We start from the raw sequence: 18,314 nt of genomic DNA, 5'->3' as shown, positions 1-18,314 counted from the left end.
TTTCATGTTTTTGTTGAACATATTTAATCATTCAGTCCAGGCTGGAAAAACTAAGTGAACCCTTATATTTAATAACTGGTACAACCTCCTTCAGCAGCAATAACCTCCACCAAATGTTTCCTGTAGCTGCCGATCAGAATTGCACAACGGCGAGGAGGAATTTAAGGCCATTCCTCCATACAAAACCGTTTAAGATCATCAATATTTCTGGGATACCTTGCATGAACAGCCCTCTTCAGATCATGCTACAACATCTCAATTGGGTTAAGGTCTGGACTCTGACTTAGCCATGCCAAAACACAAATCCTCTTCTTTTTAAAGCATTCTGTTGATTTACTCGTGACGATGGAAGCTTTGTGACTGTTATCAATTCTATCCATACTATCCTTTGGCCTTAACAGTCACACACTTAGAGATACTGATTGCAATGCTTCATCTGTAATCCCAGAAACAGTCGGGTTTACTGTAGAAACGTTACAATCAGTTTCTGTAAGTACATAACTGGTAAGGCCAAAAGATAGTACAGACAGATTTACTATTGTGTTTCAGATCATCATTCTGTTGTATCATCCAACTTCTATTAAGCTTCAGGTGACGGACTGCTACCCTGACATTTTCCTCTAAAATGTCTTGATACAATTTTGAATTAATTGTTCCCTCAACAATTGCAAGCGGTCCAGGCCCTGAAGTAGCACAGCAGCCCCAAACCACGATGCTCCTTCCACCATACTTCACAGTTGGGATGAGGGGCTGATGTGCAGTGCCCTTTTCCTCCAAACATAGCAGGGTGCATCTCTGCCAAAAAGTTCAACTTTTGTCTCACCTGTCGAAAGAATATTGTCCCAGAATTGTTGTGAAACATCCAGGTGGTCTTTTGCAAAGTTAAGACGTGCAGCAATGTTTTTTCTTAAGATAGCAGTAGTTTCCTCCTTGGTGTCCTTCCATGAACACCGTTCTTGTTCAGTGTTTTTCTTAGTGGTATTTTTTCTTATAGTCTTATGTGTTATTAGTTTAGGCATATTGTGTATGTCTATTATTGTTACCTCAACGAAGATCAGACCACATTTTATGAGTAATCAATGCAGAAAACCAGGTAATTGCAAAGGGTTCACAAACTTGTTCTTGCAACTGTACATCAGAGACCATCAGGATAGGTGGTGGCGTTCCAATCCCCTTCTATTCAAAACATGCACTACTGTATTATAATAATCACCCAATATTGTACAAGTTATTGGGCAAATGCTTAGGCTAGTGTATCCAAAGTTGATCAGGCAGCTTGACAATGTCAAGCTTCAATTGTTTTAAGAACTGCATTTATCTCAAGAAAGACAACTGTAAATCACCATCCTGATTAGGTCCATGTGGATTAAAAGCTTTGGAGAGTCCAGATTTGTAGCTTGTTGATGAATACTGATTACTATGACATGGATGGTGGGACTTGGCAATGGAGAATTGCTGGAACATTAAAGGGATAGGCTGAGAATCTCTTGTTGGAGACTGTCATTAGCTGGCTTTTATTATGTGTCCATATCTGAAGTTGCCCAGCGCTTGAAGCACTCCAGCCACCCAAGGACACTCAAACATAAGTGAAATACATGCAACTGTCAATCATCTCCACCTCTAATCATTGATAAAGGGAAGATAAATACCACATCTCTGCTGATGTGCATTGGAATGTCTGCCTTTCTTGTGTTTGAGTAACTTGGCCAACCATTTCAGAGGTTATAATAATTTAAATCACCCACTTTAAGTCCCAGTAAATTTTGTGCAGAACCACAACAGTTCCGAATTGTTGTAGCACAGATATGTACCGGCTCCAAACGAGCAATCTAGTCAGCCCCTTTCCTCATCTTCTCTCCAGAGTCTTGCAAATTCTCATTTCAGATAGTTATGCGACGCTCGAGCAGTTCAATTTTAGTTTACCTCCTTCAATCAGCCTGCAGTGCATTCTGGATGCTAAGCACCTACTCTGGTTCTTTTAGCAAATATTTCGTTCTATGTACCTTGTTTTGATCCCTTTTCTAATGCGATCAATTCCTTTATAACTTTTCCAACTTTTATATTAAATACCTCTCCACCTCAAAGCCCCCATTCTTCCAAGGAAAATATCACAGCTCAGCCAGTCTCTGAACCTGAGGTCATTCTGTTCAGTCTCTTACACTCTCTCTAAAACTTCTGCATCTTTCCTAATGTGTGCCATCCAGAAATGGATGTAACATGCCACTTTCTCATTTAGCATTCAGAATGTAGTCCCCATGATGGACAGCAGGGACATAACCTTGCCCTCATGCTAGCACTGTCTGTGAATCTCACCAGGATGGAGAAGGGCTGGTTGTAAGTCAGTCATGGCAGAAGGCTAGATGTGAGACTCAGAACTGCACCCTGGCCAGCAATGTGTATATTATCAGTATTAGAAATGGGTGTTCCATCTGCTGCCAGTTGGGATGCTAGTTTGTCTCATCACATTCTGTTGTACGTGATGCAAGCCGTTGATTTCCTTTCTTCGTTTCACTTCATTTCACAGCGACCTTGCTATTACAAGTTTAATGACCATTGTTAAGCATAATATGGTACAATCTCCAAACTGATGAGATTAAAGTGGCATATAACAATGACAGACTGAACAAGGGGAAAAATGTCCAGTGTCCTGAACTTTATTAAGAAATATCTGTTTTGCAACAGATTACAAGTGTACACTAAGAAACCTTATCAAATCAAATTGGAAGTTCATACATTTTTTCCATTCCCTCCTAGACTTTTAACTCAGTGTCCTAACTGGTTCTTCATTTGCTTAGACTCCATGGCAACTTCATCCCTGAAGACTGATGCAAAGTACTCATTCAGTACCTCAACGATAACTTCAATCTTCATGAGTAAACTTCTGATCGGTCCATTTTATACTCTCACAATCCATTTCCTGTTTACTTTTACATCGGATTCTTTTGGATTCCTTTCTATAATTCTTGCCATTGTCTCATGCTTTCATTTCCTTCCTCACTTCCATTTTGAAGCAGGTTTTCACTTGTGTTAAGAAGATTACATATAACATTTCACTCTCATCGCATTTCACACAATGTTGCAGAACACTTTTTACAACTGTTTCTAAGTTGGAGAAAATAAAGTGAACTTTGTTATGCATTTATCTTGTGCTCAATGATAACTTATGATGAGTCAGGTAAATGCTCTTAAATTCAAGCTTTATTCTGCTAGTGCTGGAAACATGATGTTAAGTGAAATTGTTTGGTCTCCTGGTACTGAAATCTTTTTTTGTAGGGAAAAATTCGGATTGGAAGGTAAAATAAAAAACTGAAATTTTCCTTACATTAACTAAAAGTGGTTGTTTTTCTACTCTTCCCAGGAGGAAACCGATTACAACATATCATTTCTTTTGAGAGCTTTTTCAAAAACAGGGGCTAACCAGTCAACTAAAAATTCCGCCTTCTGCTCAAAATGCCACCTTAGAGCACTTGATGTTTATGTGCAACAACAAGATGAGTGTTTATTCTGAGGTCATTTGCAGCAACTATTTGCCACTTAAATCATTCATGTCCAACTGAAGTCAAAACTGACAATTGTAAAAGTATTCAGATCCATGCTGAATATATACCAAACTTTTTCAATAATAAGAGACCTGAAAATTTGGATAGCAAATCCAGCACTGCAGACATACTCAAACTATGAGGTGATAATGCACCAGTATTCAATGTTGCAATGTTCAGCAACCTATTGATTAGTTGCAGATTTAAGGTTAATCCTAATTGAGCAATCTTAGACCAGCTCCAGTACCACTATGAAAAGGATAGGATAGTCAACAGCAAATACTGTGCAATGTGAATATTAGAAATTATTTAGGATAGATTTTAAGGGGAGAAGGCAAATGACCTCAGATGACAAGTCAGGTAACAAGTTCAAATAGGGTTAGAAAATGAATGTGGACCTTCAGGAGACCACAAAAATTACCCAAAAATCAGGTGATGTCAAGTTCAAAGTACATTTATTATCGAGGTAAACTATATACAATCCTGATATTGGCAGTCACAAAAAAAATAGAGCTCATTACAAAAGACCCTCAAATATCCAATGTGCAAAAAAACCCAGCAAATTGTGTAAACAATAAGTAGGCAAATAACATTCTGAACTGAAGCTCATGAAAGTGAGTTCACAACCACAAAGACAGTCATCGCTGCAGCCAGTCCAGGAGCTCTTTAGTTGCAAGCCACAGCCTCAGTACAACACAGAGAAGTAAACCTCACTGAGCAGCGAGCTGAACACCAGCCTGTCCCTCGCCTCCTCAGGCACCAATAGCCCGACCTTTTCAATCTGGCCTGGCACTTAAATCAGCCAATTATCGGGTTAATCTTCACTCTCAGGCCCAGCCACTCGACTTGGTCCGTATGTGACCTTTCCAATCTGGCCTGGGCCCTGTCGCCTTGGCTCCACTGCTTCGAATCAGCTCCAAGTCCACTCTAGCAGTGGCCACGTTCCTTGTTCTCAGGCCCAAGCCCCGTTGTCTCAATTCAGCCCATCCACGCCGTGCCGCAACCATCCTGCGCCTTCAAGACATCAGCTCACTCCGCAAAAACACCAGGTTGCACAGGCAGGTCAAAAGCTCAACTCCGAAAGGGAACTTACAGGCTATTGCTTGCAGTGATTGTTCTCTAGAAAAAGTAATATGATTTAAGTAGTTAGTAGAGTTGTTTCCTGCCAGTAGGACATCGCTTTGTTTCACCAGCGCCATCTTAAACTGGAGGGTTAATACTAACAACCAGGGATAATCATCTCAAAATCATTAATTCACCTAAAATCGACTCTCTCATCTCTCCCCCAGTCTCTGATTATCTTTCCAGCAGTACAAAAGAACCATCACGACACCTCTAACTTTTTCATTCTGGCAGTCTATCTACCCCCCTCCCCATTCAATATAGGTTCAGTTGACCAAATTATGTACATATGAGGCCATATTTGCAAACTAGCGGGTTTTCCAGTCATTAAACAAAAGCACTTAAACTATGATTTCAAATTTCCCTAAGACTACATTCCAGTAAGAAATAAAAACCCTGAAGTGAACAACAGCATCAAGGACTAATAATATTGCCATCATGAGCATAACCCAAAGGATTCAAAGACAGCATCAAGTAAACAAATATTAAGTGGAAGACATGGATGAGAGTAATTTAGCAAAATATACAAATGCTTAAATTGGTCCTACAACTATGCAAAAGTGGCATTTGTTTGAAATCTAGGCCCATTAAAATGCAATATCACGAGAATAGAGTGCCAAAAGTTAAATATTTGCTTGGTTTGCAGCAAAATGCACAACTGAAGGTGGTCACATTGAGTTTACAGTGAAATAAGAACTTGTGCAAAATGAAAGCAAGAAAAATATATTTTTAAAGCGATTGCCTGTATGCTACTAGAAAAACTTGAATATGCTGGTTTGTTAAATGTAGGTAAAGGAAAAAACAAGATAATATGGGGGTTAAAAGACAAACTTCTTTTATATAAACAGTTGTCATCTGAAATTTATCGATTTCTGAGCTATGGACACATGCTGCAGAATTGCCTCAAACCAGAGTGACCTCTTGGCTGGAGGTTCCTTTAAAATAAAACACATACCATGGAAGTTAAACACTACTATTATGTGAAACTACATTTCCAAATGATATCTCCTTCCCATTCCACATACCTCAAGCTCTAACCAGTGAGCATTGACAGGAGGTGGTAATTTAAAAAGGCACAACTTGCATGTGTCAGCTCTTCAGCAATAATCAGTTAATCCCCAACCATTTGTCCATTGCCCAATTTTGTTACTCTGCTGTACACAAAATGAACTTTTCAAGAACATACCTAATGCTCTTTTCAAAGTTACAAATACATTCTTCTGGTTATTTTGTCAAATATTTCAAATCCTTTCCAAAGCTCCCAGATTCACAGAATTTGCTGGTTGAGGTTTTCAAAGTGAGCTTAAAGATGTGATTTAATTTTATATTATTGAGTAGCAGAAAGATACCTTTTAGTTTTTTGCACCTGCTATATCATTCATTAAGATCTTGACTGATCATCTCCTTCTTTTCTAATTTCCTGCATTTAACCCCATAATCTCCCATTAAATTTTGCAAATGCACTCTGGACAAACTATTTATTCAATTGTGACTTGAAAAAAATCACTGAACCTCTGTAGACCCCCAGGGTAGAGAACTTCAAAGATTATAACCAAATAGGTAAAAGAAGTATTACTTCCTCTGCTCCGAAAGCCCAAATTCTTATTTTGAGACTATGGATCCTAATACAGCCAGAAAAAGTATCAACTCTTCATTTACCGGATGGAGCCAGTGAATAAGGCTACCAAGGGCAACATCCTCAAGATGGGTGACGAGGCAACTCCGTTCACATCTTTTTATTTCAGATGTGGTTCTGCTAAGGTTGGGAGACTGTTATCTACATTCTGGCTGTGTTCTTGACACTTTGCTATCTCCAAGACGCTGCGAGCAAAGCGTGCAGCATGGATGCCAAGAAGTCTGGAGACAGGACACGAGTCCACGATGGACTCCATCTCTCATTGATTTCACTGATTAAAGTGCTGAGGAAGACTGAAATCATCGAAGCAGATGCTAATGTAGGTGTTCAGCACCATCTACCAGCCTCTCACTTGCTGCTGCTGGAGGAAGACGGTCTCTCTTGCTGCTACCGGGGCAAGGTTCTTGCATTCAATTGATCTCTCTCTCTCTCCCTCAATGTTGTTGGAAATGGTGCCAGAGTAAGGTTTAATCGACAGCAGTTTATAAATTGGACTCTAATTGATGTTATGTGTTCTATTTTTTGGTTGTTATTTTTGGGCGATTTATGAAATGGGAGGCCTACAAATAATGAACACTGAGCTGAACTGAAATATGCCTTCCGATTTTGTGCTTAATATTCTGTGTTTTTGTTTTTTTTTTTGGTTGCCATCTGTGCAATGTGTTTTTTTTGCGCATGGTGGGGGGGGGGAAGAATTCAATATTTTTCTTTTATTTGTTCCATGATCGCTCTTTGTTTCATGGCTGTCTGTGGGAAGGCAAATCTCAGGATTGTAAACTGTATACATACTTTGAATCCTTTGATCTCCATGAAGCCTACAATAATTTTGTCGGATTCAATAAGATTACCTTTCATTCTTCAAAAATCCCCTCCTTTGACAAATCTTCCTTTCTACCATGGACTTTGTTACCTGCTGTACTCACAATTTTTGCACACTCAGTGCAACTGGAATTTTAACCATATCTTGCTCATGTTGGTTGGAAGAAGAATATTCTTATTCAGGTCTAGATATTGGACAGCAAGTCTGACAGTGAAGTCACTAAAATTGGTGCAGGTACAGCTGGTATCATCAGTATACACATAAAAATGGATTATTTTCAGTCAATGTTGCCAGAATACGGTACTGGGGTAAGGAACAGGAGATAGCACCAAAGCCAACAGTTGAGAAGAAAATTGACCATTGCAGAATTCTATGAGCATATGGATGAGTTTGCACACAAATATAACTCCAGTACCATCAATTGTGTCAATGAGATAAACTGAACGATGACAACAGGGTAAATACTGACAAAGGTTGCAGATAGTTCGAAAAGTAAAAGGAGGGATAGCTATCACAATCATTAAGATAACAAATAAAGTCTAGGAAAGTGGGTTCAGAGGAGGATGAGGGGAGCAAAGAACAAAAGTCTGTATTAGGCATGAAAGTAAGAATGATTATACAGTAAAAAAGTTGAAAATGGAAGAGAAAAATTACAATAATGAGATAATGGGGAAAATAAAATCTCTCAAAAACTACATAAATGACCATAAGAGTACTGGGCACCTGCTGCAAGGTGAACAACGTTTCTGACTTGAAGTTAATGACGTCTACACCATATCCAGAAGACCAAAAAGCTCCTAATTTTTAAAAACTGAGATGTCCTATGTTTTGCTGAGCATTATTGAAAGTAACACAAAAAGTTGAGAACATGGCCAGTAAAATCAAGGTTTGAACTACAGCTCCAGGCTAAATAGCATTTTACAAATAAATCATCAATTTCCCTAAAATGAAGCTCATGGACCTGGACTGCCATGAAGACTAACCAGTGTACTTTCCACAATGATTGCCGAGCACCAGGGGAAGCAAGTGTTAGGAACAACAGGAAGGCAAAGCAAGGTACCAAAGGAGAAACTGTTTCTTTAGAATGAAGGGAAGAATGTTTCGGAAGATGTATTTAGTGGCATATGTTTTGGAAGTACCAGAGAATGACTCTCTGTACGTGGAGGCAGTGGAAGGGAAGATAAGGAAAATGGCGACCCAATAAAAAGACATGTTTCTGCATACTGTTGACCAAAGTGATAATGGGATATTGCAATGTCACAGGAAAACAGGGCTAAAGCAGAATATCAGCATGATCTTGGTGAACAGAGAAGATGGATGAACCATCCTGCTCCTATTTCTAATGTACCCCTGCACCAGTGCATAAAGTCAGCAGTACTGGAAAGGTATGAGAGATAATACATGAACAGAATGGAGCTCTGATGTACCTCATGAAAAGTATGACATTAGATGCATGCATTAATAATAATTTCATTTGATAAAGTGATCGGATTCAAAGAAAAATTAAGTGCAACAGACAGAAATATGGTGCAGTGACCAAATCGACATTCATTTAAAGGAGAAAAACTCCCTTTGCATCCTGCTAAAAATGGAGACTTTACTGGAACTAGATATTCTTAAGAATAGAGCCAGCAAGAAAACTAGGTGGAAGATGCTGAACTGCAGATATAACTTTGAAGACAAGAGAAGCGAAAAAAAAGTTGAAATGGTAGTATTTATCATGAGATATGAACCTTAAAGACATACACCTCCCAGAGGCAGTCCTGTTTGTTTATGGGTTGGTGGGGGTGGGGGGAGTTGATGATTCAAAGCTGAATGTTCAGGGTTGCGAGGAGTTTGAATGTTGTTGAAAGCAGTTCTCCGGGTAAGTTAATTCACATTACTGCGCCCATCACAGAAAAAGACAGATTTGCCAAACAGCAATGGATTATTTTCTCCACAAACTTAATGATAATGTTAAAACTCACTCTGTGAGGTTGAGTGCTGCACATTAGGATGAATGAATTTAACAGAGTAGAGAAAATGAAATAAATCACAACCGTTCTGATGAAAGCTCACTGAACTGAAACAATAATCATTTCTGTCAACCAATGCTAATTGAGCTGTTGAGAATTTCCTTCACCTTTATTTCAGATTCCTATTCTTTGTAGTTTAGGAGTAAGAGATTGAAATAGTGGCAGAAGTCATCATGAATGCAAAGGCAACAGATGTGCAGCTGACACTGAGGCAAGTTCAAAATTCAATGAGGTGGAGATATAAGATGTCCTATGCTGAGGACCGATCGATCTCTCTAGAGAACATCAGAAATAAAAATGGCAGGAGGAGAAGATAGCAACACACAGCCCCTCTGGTGAAATTATATCATATTTGTTAAATAGGGGGCCGTGCACAATTCTGATTTGGTGGAGATAGACGTGAGAAGCACGGAGGAACATCTGGGGAAATTTCTGAAATGCCTGGTTCGCTGCCGCTGCTACTGTGCGACCGAGAACCTCCGGAGGGTAGACTCCAAATCCTCGGCTTTGCTTGTTGCTGGCAGCCAGGGCTGGGGTCATAGAGTTCGGGACAGATGGTGCTCAGTGTTGGAGGCTCCAAGTTTTCCGACGACTCAGAGTCGGACTGTGGTCAGGTGCTTCCAGGATGCTGCATCGGCAAGTTTGCGGCGCTGGAAGCTCATGGCAGGGAGAGTTTTCTTCCTTCTCCCGTCTGCGTGAGATCATGGGACTTTCCAGAGACTTTGAGCTCTTTTTTTTTACCGTGCCCATAGCCTGTTCTTCATCAAGTTACGGTATTGCTTGCACTGCTGTAACTATGTGTTATAATTATGTGGTTTTTGTCAGTTTTTCAGTCTTGGTCTGTCTTGTGTTTCTGTGATATCACACCAGAGGAACATTGTATCATTTCTTAATGCATGCATTACTAAACGACAATAAAAGAGGACCTAAATTTAATTTAGGTTGAAAAAAAATTATGAGAATGAAAGCAGTTATGGAGTCAGAAAAAAAGGCAAAGAGGAAGAACCAGATGTGATTTCTTTTATTGCCTATAAGTTGAAGCCTGCAGAAGTGAAGTTTCTGTTAAATTTTTTGACTGCAGACAAAAACAATTTAGATAAGATGAGAAGTCACAACATATCTGGGGACAGATTTGAGAACACACAAGCAGTGACATGATATATGTGTTTCCAGAAACAGTAAGAGAGTGTGTTGAAGTGCTCTGACATTGGTACTGAAGGAGATATCATTAACCTGGACACTGGGAAAACTCCCTCCTCAGTCTTCAAATGTCAGATCTTCACACATCCTGATCAGAGAAATTATGATTTTCTACTTCTTCCCTCCATTTCATTTCACTGAAAATTAACTTTCCATGTATCTACAATATACATCCCATGGGACAAAATGGTTCAGTCTTGCAGAATTCCATGGAGAATTTTCTTCTGAAAAAAAAATTAATGGCACTCATTATCTACAGAGAGCATTAGTTACATACCAAATCAATTTATTTTCGCACAAACTCAGCACTTTTTTTTTTTGCAGTGTGCTTAACCAGGATGTGGCAGTTATCAAAGAGAAAATATAAGTGAACCAAGAGATCTTTGAACGTCATACATTAAAAGAAATAAAACTCTATGTTTGCATCTCAGAATGTCAACCTGCCACAGATAAACACTTAAAAATATACAACATGAAAGCTGAATTAAGTTTCATTTCAAGTTATAACATCTAGTACATAAATTTGTACTGAAAAGATTAATTTGTTCATTAAAGGAGTGTCTTAATGGAACTTGCAGGAATGACTTAATGGAGTAGAGATGAATTATTATTAAAGGAATATCACAGATCTTACAAAATTTAACAATGAACTCAATTAACTTTTGGAAAAATACTCAGTGGCCACTTGATTAGAAACCTCCTGCACCTAATAAAGAGGCCAATGACTGTATGTTCATGGTCTTCTGCTGCTGTAGCCCATCTACTTCAAGGTTTGACATGTATGTTCTTCTTGCAACGCATGGTCTGAGCTACTGTTGCCTTCCAGTCCGCTTTAAACAGACTTTCTTCACTGACCTCACTCATTAACATGGCATTTTCACTATCACAGCATTCTCTATAAACTCTAGAAAATGTTGGGCAGGAAAATCTCAGATCAAGAGTTTCTGAGAAACTCAAACCACTCCGTTTGGCACCAATTATTCCACAGTCAAAGTCACATAGACCACATCTCTTCCACATTCTGATGTTTGGTCTCAATAGCAACTGAACCTCTTGACAATATCTGCATGTGTTTATGCACTGAGTTGCTGCCACGTGATTGGCTGAACGGATATTTACATTAACAAGGTGTACAAGTGTACCTAATAGTCATTGGATGTACTTCAAAGAAATGTTAAGTTAAAATATAATGGAACTTTATAAATAATCTCCCTGTTGTACAGGTAACATTTAGAAAAGGAAACTACTGGGGGGGGGGGAGGGGGGGGAGATGATCATATAATTGAAACAATTCTTTATCTGGTCTATAAAAACAAAAATTTGAATTTGAACTTCTTACTTCTCCCAACACCACCTAATTTACATTATTTTTCTCCCAGACAAACTACATTTTATTCATTGAGGTTGATACCATCACTGGCAATGCCAGCATTCATTGCTCACTACCACTGCTCGAGGTCAGCTGCACCCCTGCTTTTTGAAGTCTTTTGGGGCCTTCCCCTTCCCCAAACACTAAATACTATTATGTCATCTACTCAAATTCAATAGCCTCATAAGACTGAATTCCTAGCACTTCTCTTATGATGGCTCTTTGACACTGTTTTCTGCAGCATGGATTCTTTCACCCACATGTGAACCAAAATGCAAGCAACATAGGTAGCAATTACAATGGTTCTGGTTACATATTTCAATTGTATCAGTCAGATATTTAAGTTCTCATTGTACAGTTATTTTTTAACCTTCTTCATATGCATCTTCATTGTTAGTCAAGTGTTTTATTTAAAAGCATCCATATTACATTAATTATTTTCCTTTAAAAAAAAGACAATTTGGAAATTACATAACCAATTCCAGAAAGTGAATGAGTATAACTTGAGTTGCAGGCAATAGCTAGAAAATATCACATACAAAATTACTTTAGAATGCTAAAATAAGGTCATGAAACTTAGTAAGTGAAATGACAAGAAGATGGTCAGTGCTATTCTGAAAGGGCAAAATTGGATGTATTGAAATCTTCAATCCACAATCTCAAGTGGATTAGCTATTTAACAGAAACAAAACAGTCCTTGCAAGTACTGAGACGAGGGGAAAAGAACAGAAACTGCAACACCATTAACGCTCCGCAATGACTCTGGAGCCACGCTCATAATAGCTAGAAGCTAAAAGGGCCATACATATGCCCTGCACACCACTTCAGCAAGCATCATGTATAAATTTAACTGCAGATATAGCCAAAGATTCTAAAAAGTTAAAAACTGTGAGACAAAGCAAAATAGCTAGATCACAGGAAACAATGGGCAATAATGGAGGGTCGTTAATAGAAAGTGACCACAACAATCTGTCCTGTTATCAATAATAACAGATGTTAATATAGGAGGTACCATTAGCCCTCCCCCCCCCCCCCCCCAGATTTCACAAAATGCTGTTGTGTATGGTGAGGAGGTGCAGAAAGAGATGATCAGTTGTTAAGTCGGGGAGAGCAACGCAGATGGAACTTAATTCAGACAATGAAGTAGTGCATTTCATTAAACAAATAAGGGTGGAATATACATGCTTTATAAAGTCCAGAGTATTGAGGAATAAAGGGACCTCAGTATAGTTGAAGGCAGAACCATATACAGATTAAGAGGTGTATGGGACACTTACATTTATTAACTGGAGCACAGAATATAAGAGTGGGGGTAATGTATGGTGCAACTTTTATAAAACATTGGCTGAGGCAACATCTAGAAAATTGTGGACAATTTCAGTCACATTAGAAAGAGGATATGATTACTCTGCAGGATTCGTTAAAACTTGGAGTGTTTCAGTTATGAAGATACCAGATTCAGCTACGTTTGTTTTCCTTGCAGCAGTGATTGATGAAGGGGAACTTGATAGAGATTAACAAAAATAAGAGCACAGATAGGGTAGACAGCAGTAAACTATTCCCATAGCAGGGGTATCAATAACCAAAGGATACAAATGTAAGGTAGAGTAAGAAAGAGGCTCAGAAGGGATGTTAAAAAATTTTACCCAGAGGATGATTAGAGTTTGTAATGCACCAAAAGGGTGCTGGAATCTTTTCTCTCACATTCAAATAGTATCTGGATAAGCAATTGAATCACCAAGGACATGAGCCAAGTGCTGGTAAAGGGATCAGTACAGATAGGTACCAGATGGTTGGCATGGACAGTGTGGCCCAAGGGCCTCTGAAATGTACGATTATCAATTGTCAAAATGAGTACCCCCATTACATTTGTTTTGTCCTAATATTGAACTCCATACACAGAGGACAATTCATGGAAATACATTAATTACTTCCCATGTCATAACTACCTTCTGTATAATAATCTCAGTTTTTGTTAAGAGTCATCATTGCTTACATAGCTAAATTCAAATCCAAATTATGAAGTATCAGTGCATTCACTGGAAGTACGCTGGACTTTTTTTTGCTTATATCACAGGGTATTATATTAACTAACACAAATTAAGTCTTCATATTACAATAATTTCAAAATAGTCATAGAATTAGTCATCTACAGTGGAAGATACAGTCTAATTACCATATTCTAAAGTATAATCAACTTTAGTATTCTAATGCAGAAAATAGAGAACATGAAGAGCCCCAAGACAGATGACACATACAGTCTAAAAGCTGCAGTTCAAATTTCACTGATCTGTATTTTAAACTTCAGTTTAGCAATTCAGGTGATGAAGCAAGCAACAGCTATCTGCAATAATTGTCTGTAAGTACCATCCAGTTCTTTCACACAGCCTACTTAATTCAAAAAGGTGGATCTTGTGTTCTTCATGAGATGTTGTGAGTTTACATGCAGATATTACTTACTACAAAATGGCAAACATTACATGCTCTATTCCAAAAACTGCAGCTAGACATTCCATATAAAATACACTTTTCTATCAAAATCCTAGTTTATGGTTATGAGTGCTTAGCTCCATTCCATGTTAACTTCAATATGTGATTCCAGGAATGCAACCGTAATGAGGGCAGTAGATACTCTGTCTCTTCTCTTGAACTTTTGCCATGTGTATGTATATACTGAATTTTAAATTTTCAGGATGTTTGTAACATTATTCACTGCAAGTCAGGGATAATGCAAAGTAAGAACTTATAGCCAGATACCTCAAGAATGTGGACAAAAAAAACTGAACACTTATTACAGCAATTAAAGCACTGAAGAGAATATCAAATACCTCAACCATACTTGAGAAATAATGAAAAGCTAGGTAATGACATTGGAGGCCCATCAAGTGGAAGAAATAAGTATGTGCAGGCAACACTCAAATAGCTGTTGACCTTAGATTTTGAGACAATTAAAGCAAACGGAAACAGAAAATGGTCCTTGGTCTACTGATAAAGTTAAGGCAGGTTGTGGAATTAACCTATCTCCCTTTCTCAGTGATAAATACTACAAACTTGATTTATGCTTGGAAGTAAAGGCATGTTGTATGGAAATATATTAGTTCTACTTTTCTAGGCTGAGGCCACATTAAATTTCCATAATCTTTTCTGAGGGTATACTTAAGTGTATTTACAGAGAGGGCGCCCAAACCTACTTCACAATTTTTCCTTAAACCACTAAATCTTGTGAGCAATGGTGATCACAATTCTAAATCACCAACATCCTCAAGATTAATAATGAACAAACTTGTCTATTTCCTCAAGGCTTTGAATAAGCGAGAAACAATGGCCAAGAAATTCTAGACATCCTTTAACACTGGCACTGGAACATCCAACTAAAAACCTAGATGGAATCTCAGATTAATATTTGGTCAAGGTTGGAATTGCATACCATGTAACAATTCAACGTAATGCACATTTAAAGCCTGGATGAAATTCAAATATTTTCTCAATCGCAGGGTGAAATATTTTAAAATAAAATTGTAACAATTGTCAACACCACAAAGAGTTAGCTGGCTAGGCCAGAGAGGCCATGAAGTGATGCAAAACTGCAGGAGCTAGGCTATCAACAGAAAGACTTCAAAAGAAAAAGTAAATTAGTTAAACTGACTGAGGATGAAAAGTTTTTACCTGAAACTTAAAAGATTATGCTTACAGAACCAAATAAATTTGAATGTGACTCTCATTTTTATTAGTTTGTACATTTTTTGTCTTAAACCTAGTAAATAAAATTCATCTGCTACTAGATTGGCAGGTTAGCAATTTTCAAGTTGAGCTGTCATCACACCACCTCTCAATCATCCAAGGTTAAGAGATAGAACATAATGTCATTTATTCCCCACCTCCCCATGTGAAAGCTGTTTTAATCCATATTTATCGATGAAAAACTTGCCCTTATGCCAAGCTCCGGAGTAAATGGTACTCATTGGTACTTATTTTCAATACACCCAACAAGTGCACAGAACTTGAGGAAAGGAATGTTAAAGCAATAAAATTACAAATGGAAACTTTTTTTCAAATTATTTCAACAGATTGCTTGAGTTGTCATTTTAGGTACAAAATTTGGCAGGATGATGCTTAAAAAAAGGTTCCTCGTGTAGTAATTAGAAACTTCCATCGTCCCAAGTGTCAATCATATGGAAATTCAGGGCCAGGAAATTAGTGCACAAGATCTAGAGTCGCACAATGCAATCGCTAGATGGTATAGATGAGATGATTTCATGTTTGAATTCCATCACTCTGGTTTGCTGCAAAGGCATTAGACAAGGAAAATCACATTCTGAAATTGCAAAAATGTATCACCTCAAGCCCATAAATAACGATTCCTTTGAAAAAAAAGACCTTAACACACATTACATATTTCTTCCAAACTGACAAGATTCCCTGCCAAACTTATAGTTATTCAACACCAATTTATTATGCATTATTCAAATGACAAAGTTGACACAATATTACGGTCACAAAAAGTAAGACAAAATTTAAATGAGTGACAGAAGGTATCCCAGACTCTGTATTTTGCAGGAAATGCTCAGCTTGAGTTCCACTTCGGCCAGAGTACACATTGACAGATGAACTCCAAAGGCATGGAGAGAATGACTACTTTTGCAGCATTTGACGGAGTGCATTGTTAACAAGCTCGAGTAAATCTTTTGCATGTAGGAGATAGTGGTAAAAGTTACTTTGAATGCTCATTACAGGCATAAGATAGCTGTGGCAGTGGATCTCATTCAGCACAGAACCAGCCTATTGTTGTCAACGAAGGGTCCCCTGATCTTCTGCTGCTTCAAAAAGCACCTTCATTCCATCACAAAGTGCGAAGTGATATTCACAAACTGCTGTGCACTGCTCAAATAAGAAAGCAATCTATACACTCGTGCAGCAAGACCCAATGTTCAACACAGTGATATAGAACAAGTATCATCCACATACAAAAAAGTACCAAACGATAACAAAGGAATAACTATCATTCTTACAGGTCTAACAGCCTCCCCATGAAATGTAATATTTCTATTGAAAAAAGCTACCCAAAACCATAAACATTTAGTGAGTCCACACTGATTCTAAACTTAATAAAACCAGTCACAAATACCGTGGTTAGATCTAAAGATCAGAGGCGGTATTACATGATAGCTAGAACTGTGATGAAATTCTCTACTAGCACAGAACAAAATCAACACCATGCAAGAAAAGGCAGCCTACTTGATTGCTACTCCTTCCACTGAAAGTGATCAAGAATAGTGCAAATCCATCTCCAAGATGCATTCAATTTAAGACTCCCGCCCAAAGTTGCCATCAGGGACACCGCCAAAAACAGCAGACACTTAGAAATCCCATCTCCTCTGAAGTTCTCTTTCCAGTCACACAGAATCTAGTGCCCTATCTTGATTGTCAATGGGCCAGAATCTTAAAACTACCAATCTGCAAGACTGTAGGGACACTTTAACTGCTCAGCAGGAATTAACAAATAAGCAATAAATGTTAGGAATAATTTTAGACGTAGTACGTGCATAATTTATTTACACTGCACTGATGATTAGAATATTTACTGTCACTGAAACATTGACAGGAAAGAATTGCTTACCCTAGAAAGAAAAAGTCAGCGCAGGGGTCATATTACACATTCACAACTATATCAGAAATAAATACAGAATGGTACCAAATCCTTGCACTTTGCATTAAGTGCAGTGCATTCCACCTCAAGCTCATTTTTAGTAGTGCAGCAGTTTCACTGTTATTCTGATCTCACCTCTAAAAATTTAATAACTGATGGATTATAATCGATCGTCTTCCTGTTCACAGCCTTTCTCATACGTTTGCCATCAAAGGTCAGTTGCTGCATTGCTTGCTGCTGGGCAAAATCTGGTCGCTTGTAAAATGTGTGCCTTGGTCCCTGGTGCTGAAACCTTGGCATGTGAAAAAATCGAGGAGGTGAGGTTATTTCCAAAGCCATGGTGATAAAATTCTTCTAACAAATCTGCAAAGGAAAAAAATTCATATGAATTGTCAGCTGAAATTTTATACAACTCCTTTAATTTCTCTGCACTTTCTACTATAAACATTTCCGCATATTCTAAAAACAATTAGTAACTTTTAGTAATAGTTTATAACTGCTGTCAGTTAAGTGAGCAAGATATCTTAACTCCACAAATGAAATCAACTCTATCAATGGATACATCCTGTCTCCAGTAGAAATAATTACTGAAGATGATGACATTTATCACACATTTGTAATTCATTTTACTTTATTTCAAGAGCATTGACAAAGAATCTACAATACCAATTGCCTTTAACACTATGCCAGGGGAGCTTTACAAATGTATAACACCAGGTTTAAAAATACCATTCTGTCATTGTTCATTTATAACAGTCAGAATTTGAAGAGAATGGGTTTTACAAGTATTTGTCAGAATTCTGCTAGTGAAGATAAATAACTCAATAAAAACAGGGAATGGGCACACTATTGCAAGGAACTGAGAATAGGGTAGTAGAGGGGTTAGGAAAACTAACTGCTGGTAGTATAGAATGATTAGCTCTCATCTCAGATGTGCAAAACTGGTGAGCATGATGTCTAGATCCA

At 38.1% G+C, this 18,314-nt stretch overlaps 1 protein-coding gene across 3 annotated transcripts in view; it reads right to left on the bottom strand.

Moving 5' to 3' along the window:
* The window catches only part of wdr33 (WD repeat domain 33), a 154,174-nt gene that overhangs the window by 127,445 nt on the left and 8,415 nt on the right, over positions 1-18,314 (bottom strand). For all 3 annotated transcript variants that reach the window (XM_072255759.1, XM_072255760.1, XM_072255761.1), the window contains exon 2: positions 17,484-17,711. In XM_072255759.1, the coding sequence (XP_072111860.1) occupies positions 17,484-17,687 (204 nt within the window). In that variant the 5' untranslated portion in view covers positions 17,688-17,711. The remainder of the gene's footprint in view (positions 1-17,483; positions 17,712-18,314) is intronic.

The sequence above is a fragment of the Mobula birostris genome, chromosome 4 (genome assembly GCF_030028105.1).
Source record: "Mobula birostris isolate sMobBir1 chromosome 4, sMobBir1.hap1, whole genome shotgun sequence".
Lineage (NCBI taxonomy): Eukaryota > Metazoa > Chordata > Chondrichthyes > Myliobatiformes > Myliobatidae > Mobula > Mobula birostris.
This window is presented reverse-complemented; position numbering and strand designations above follow the sequence as displayed.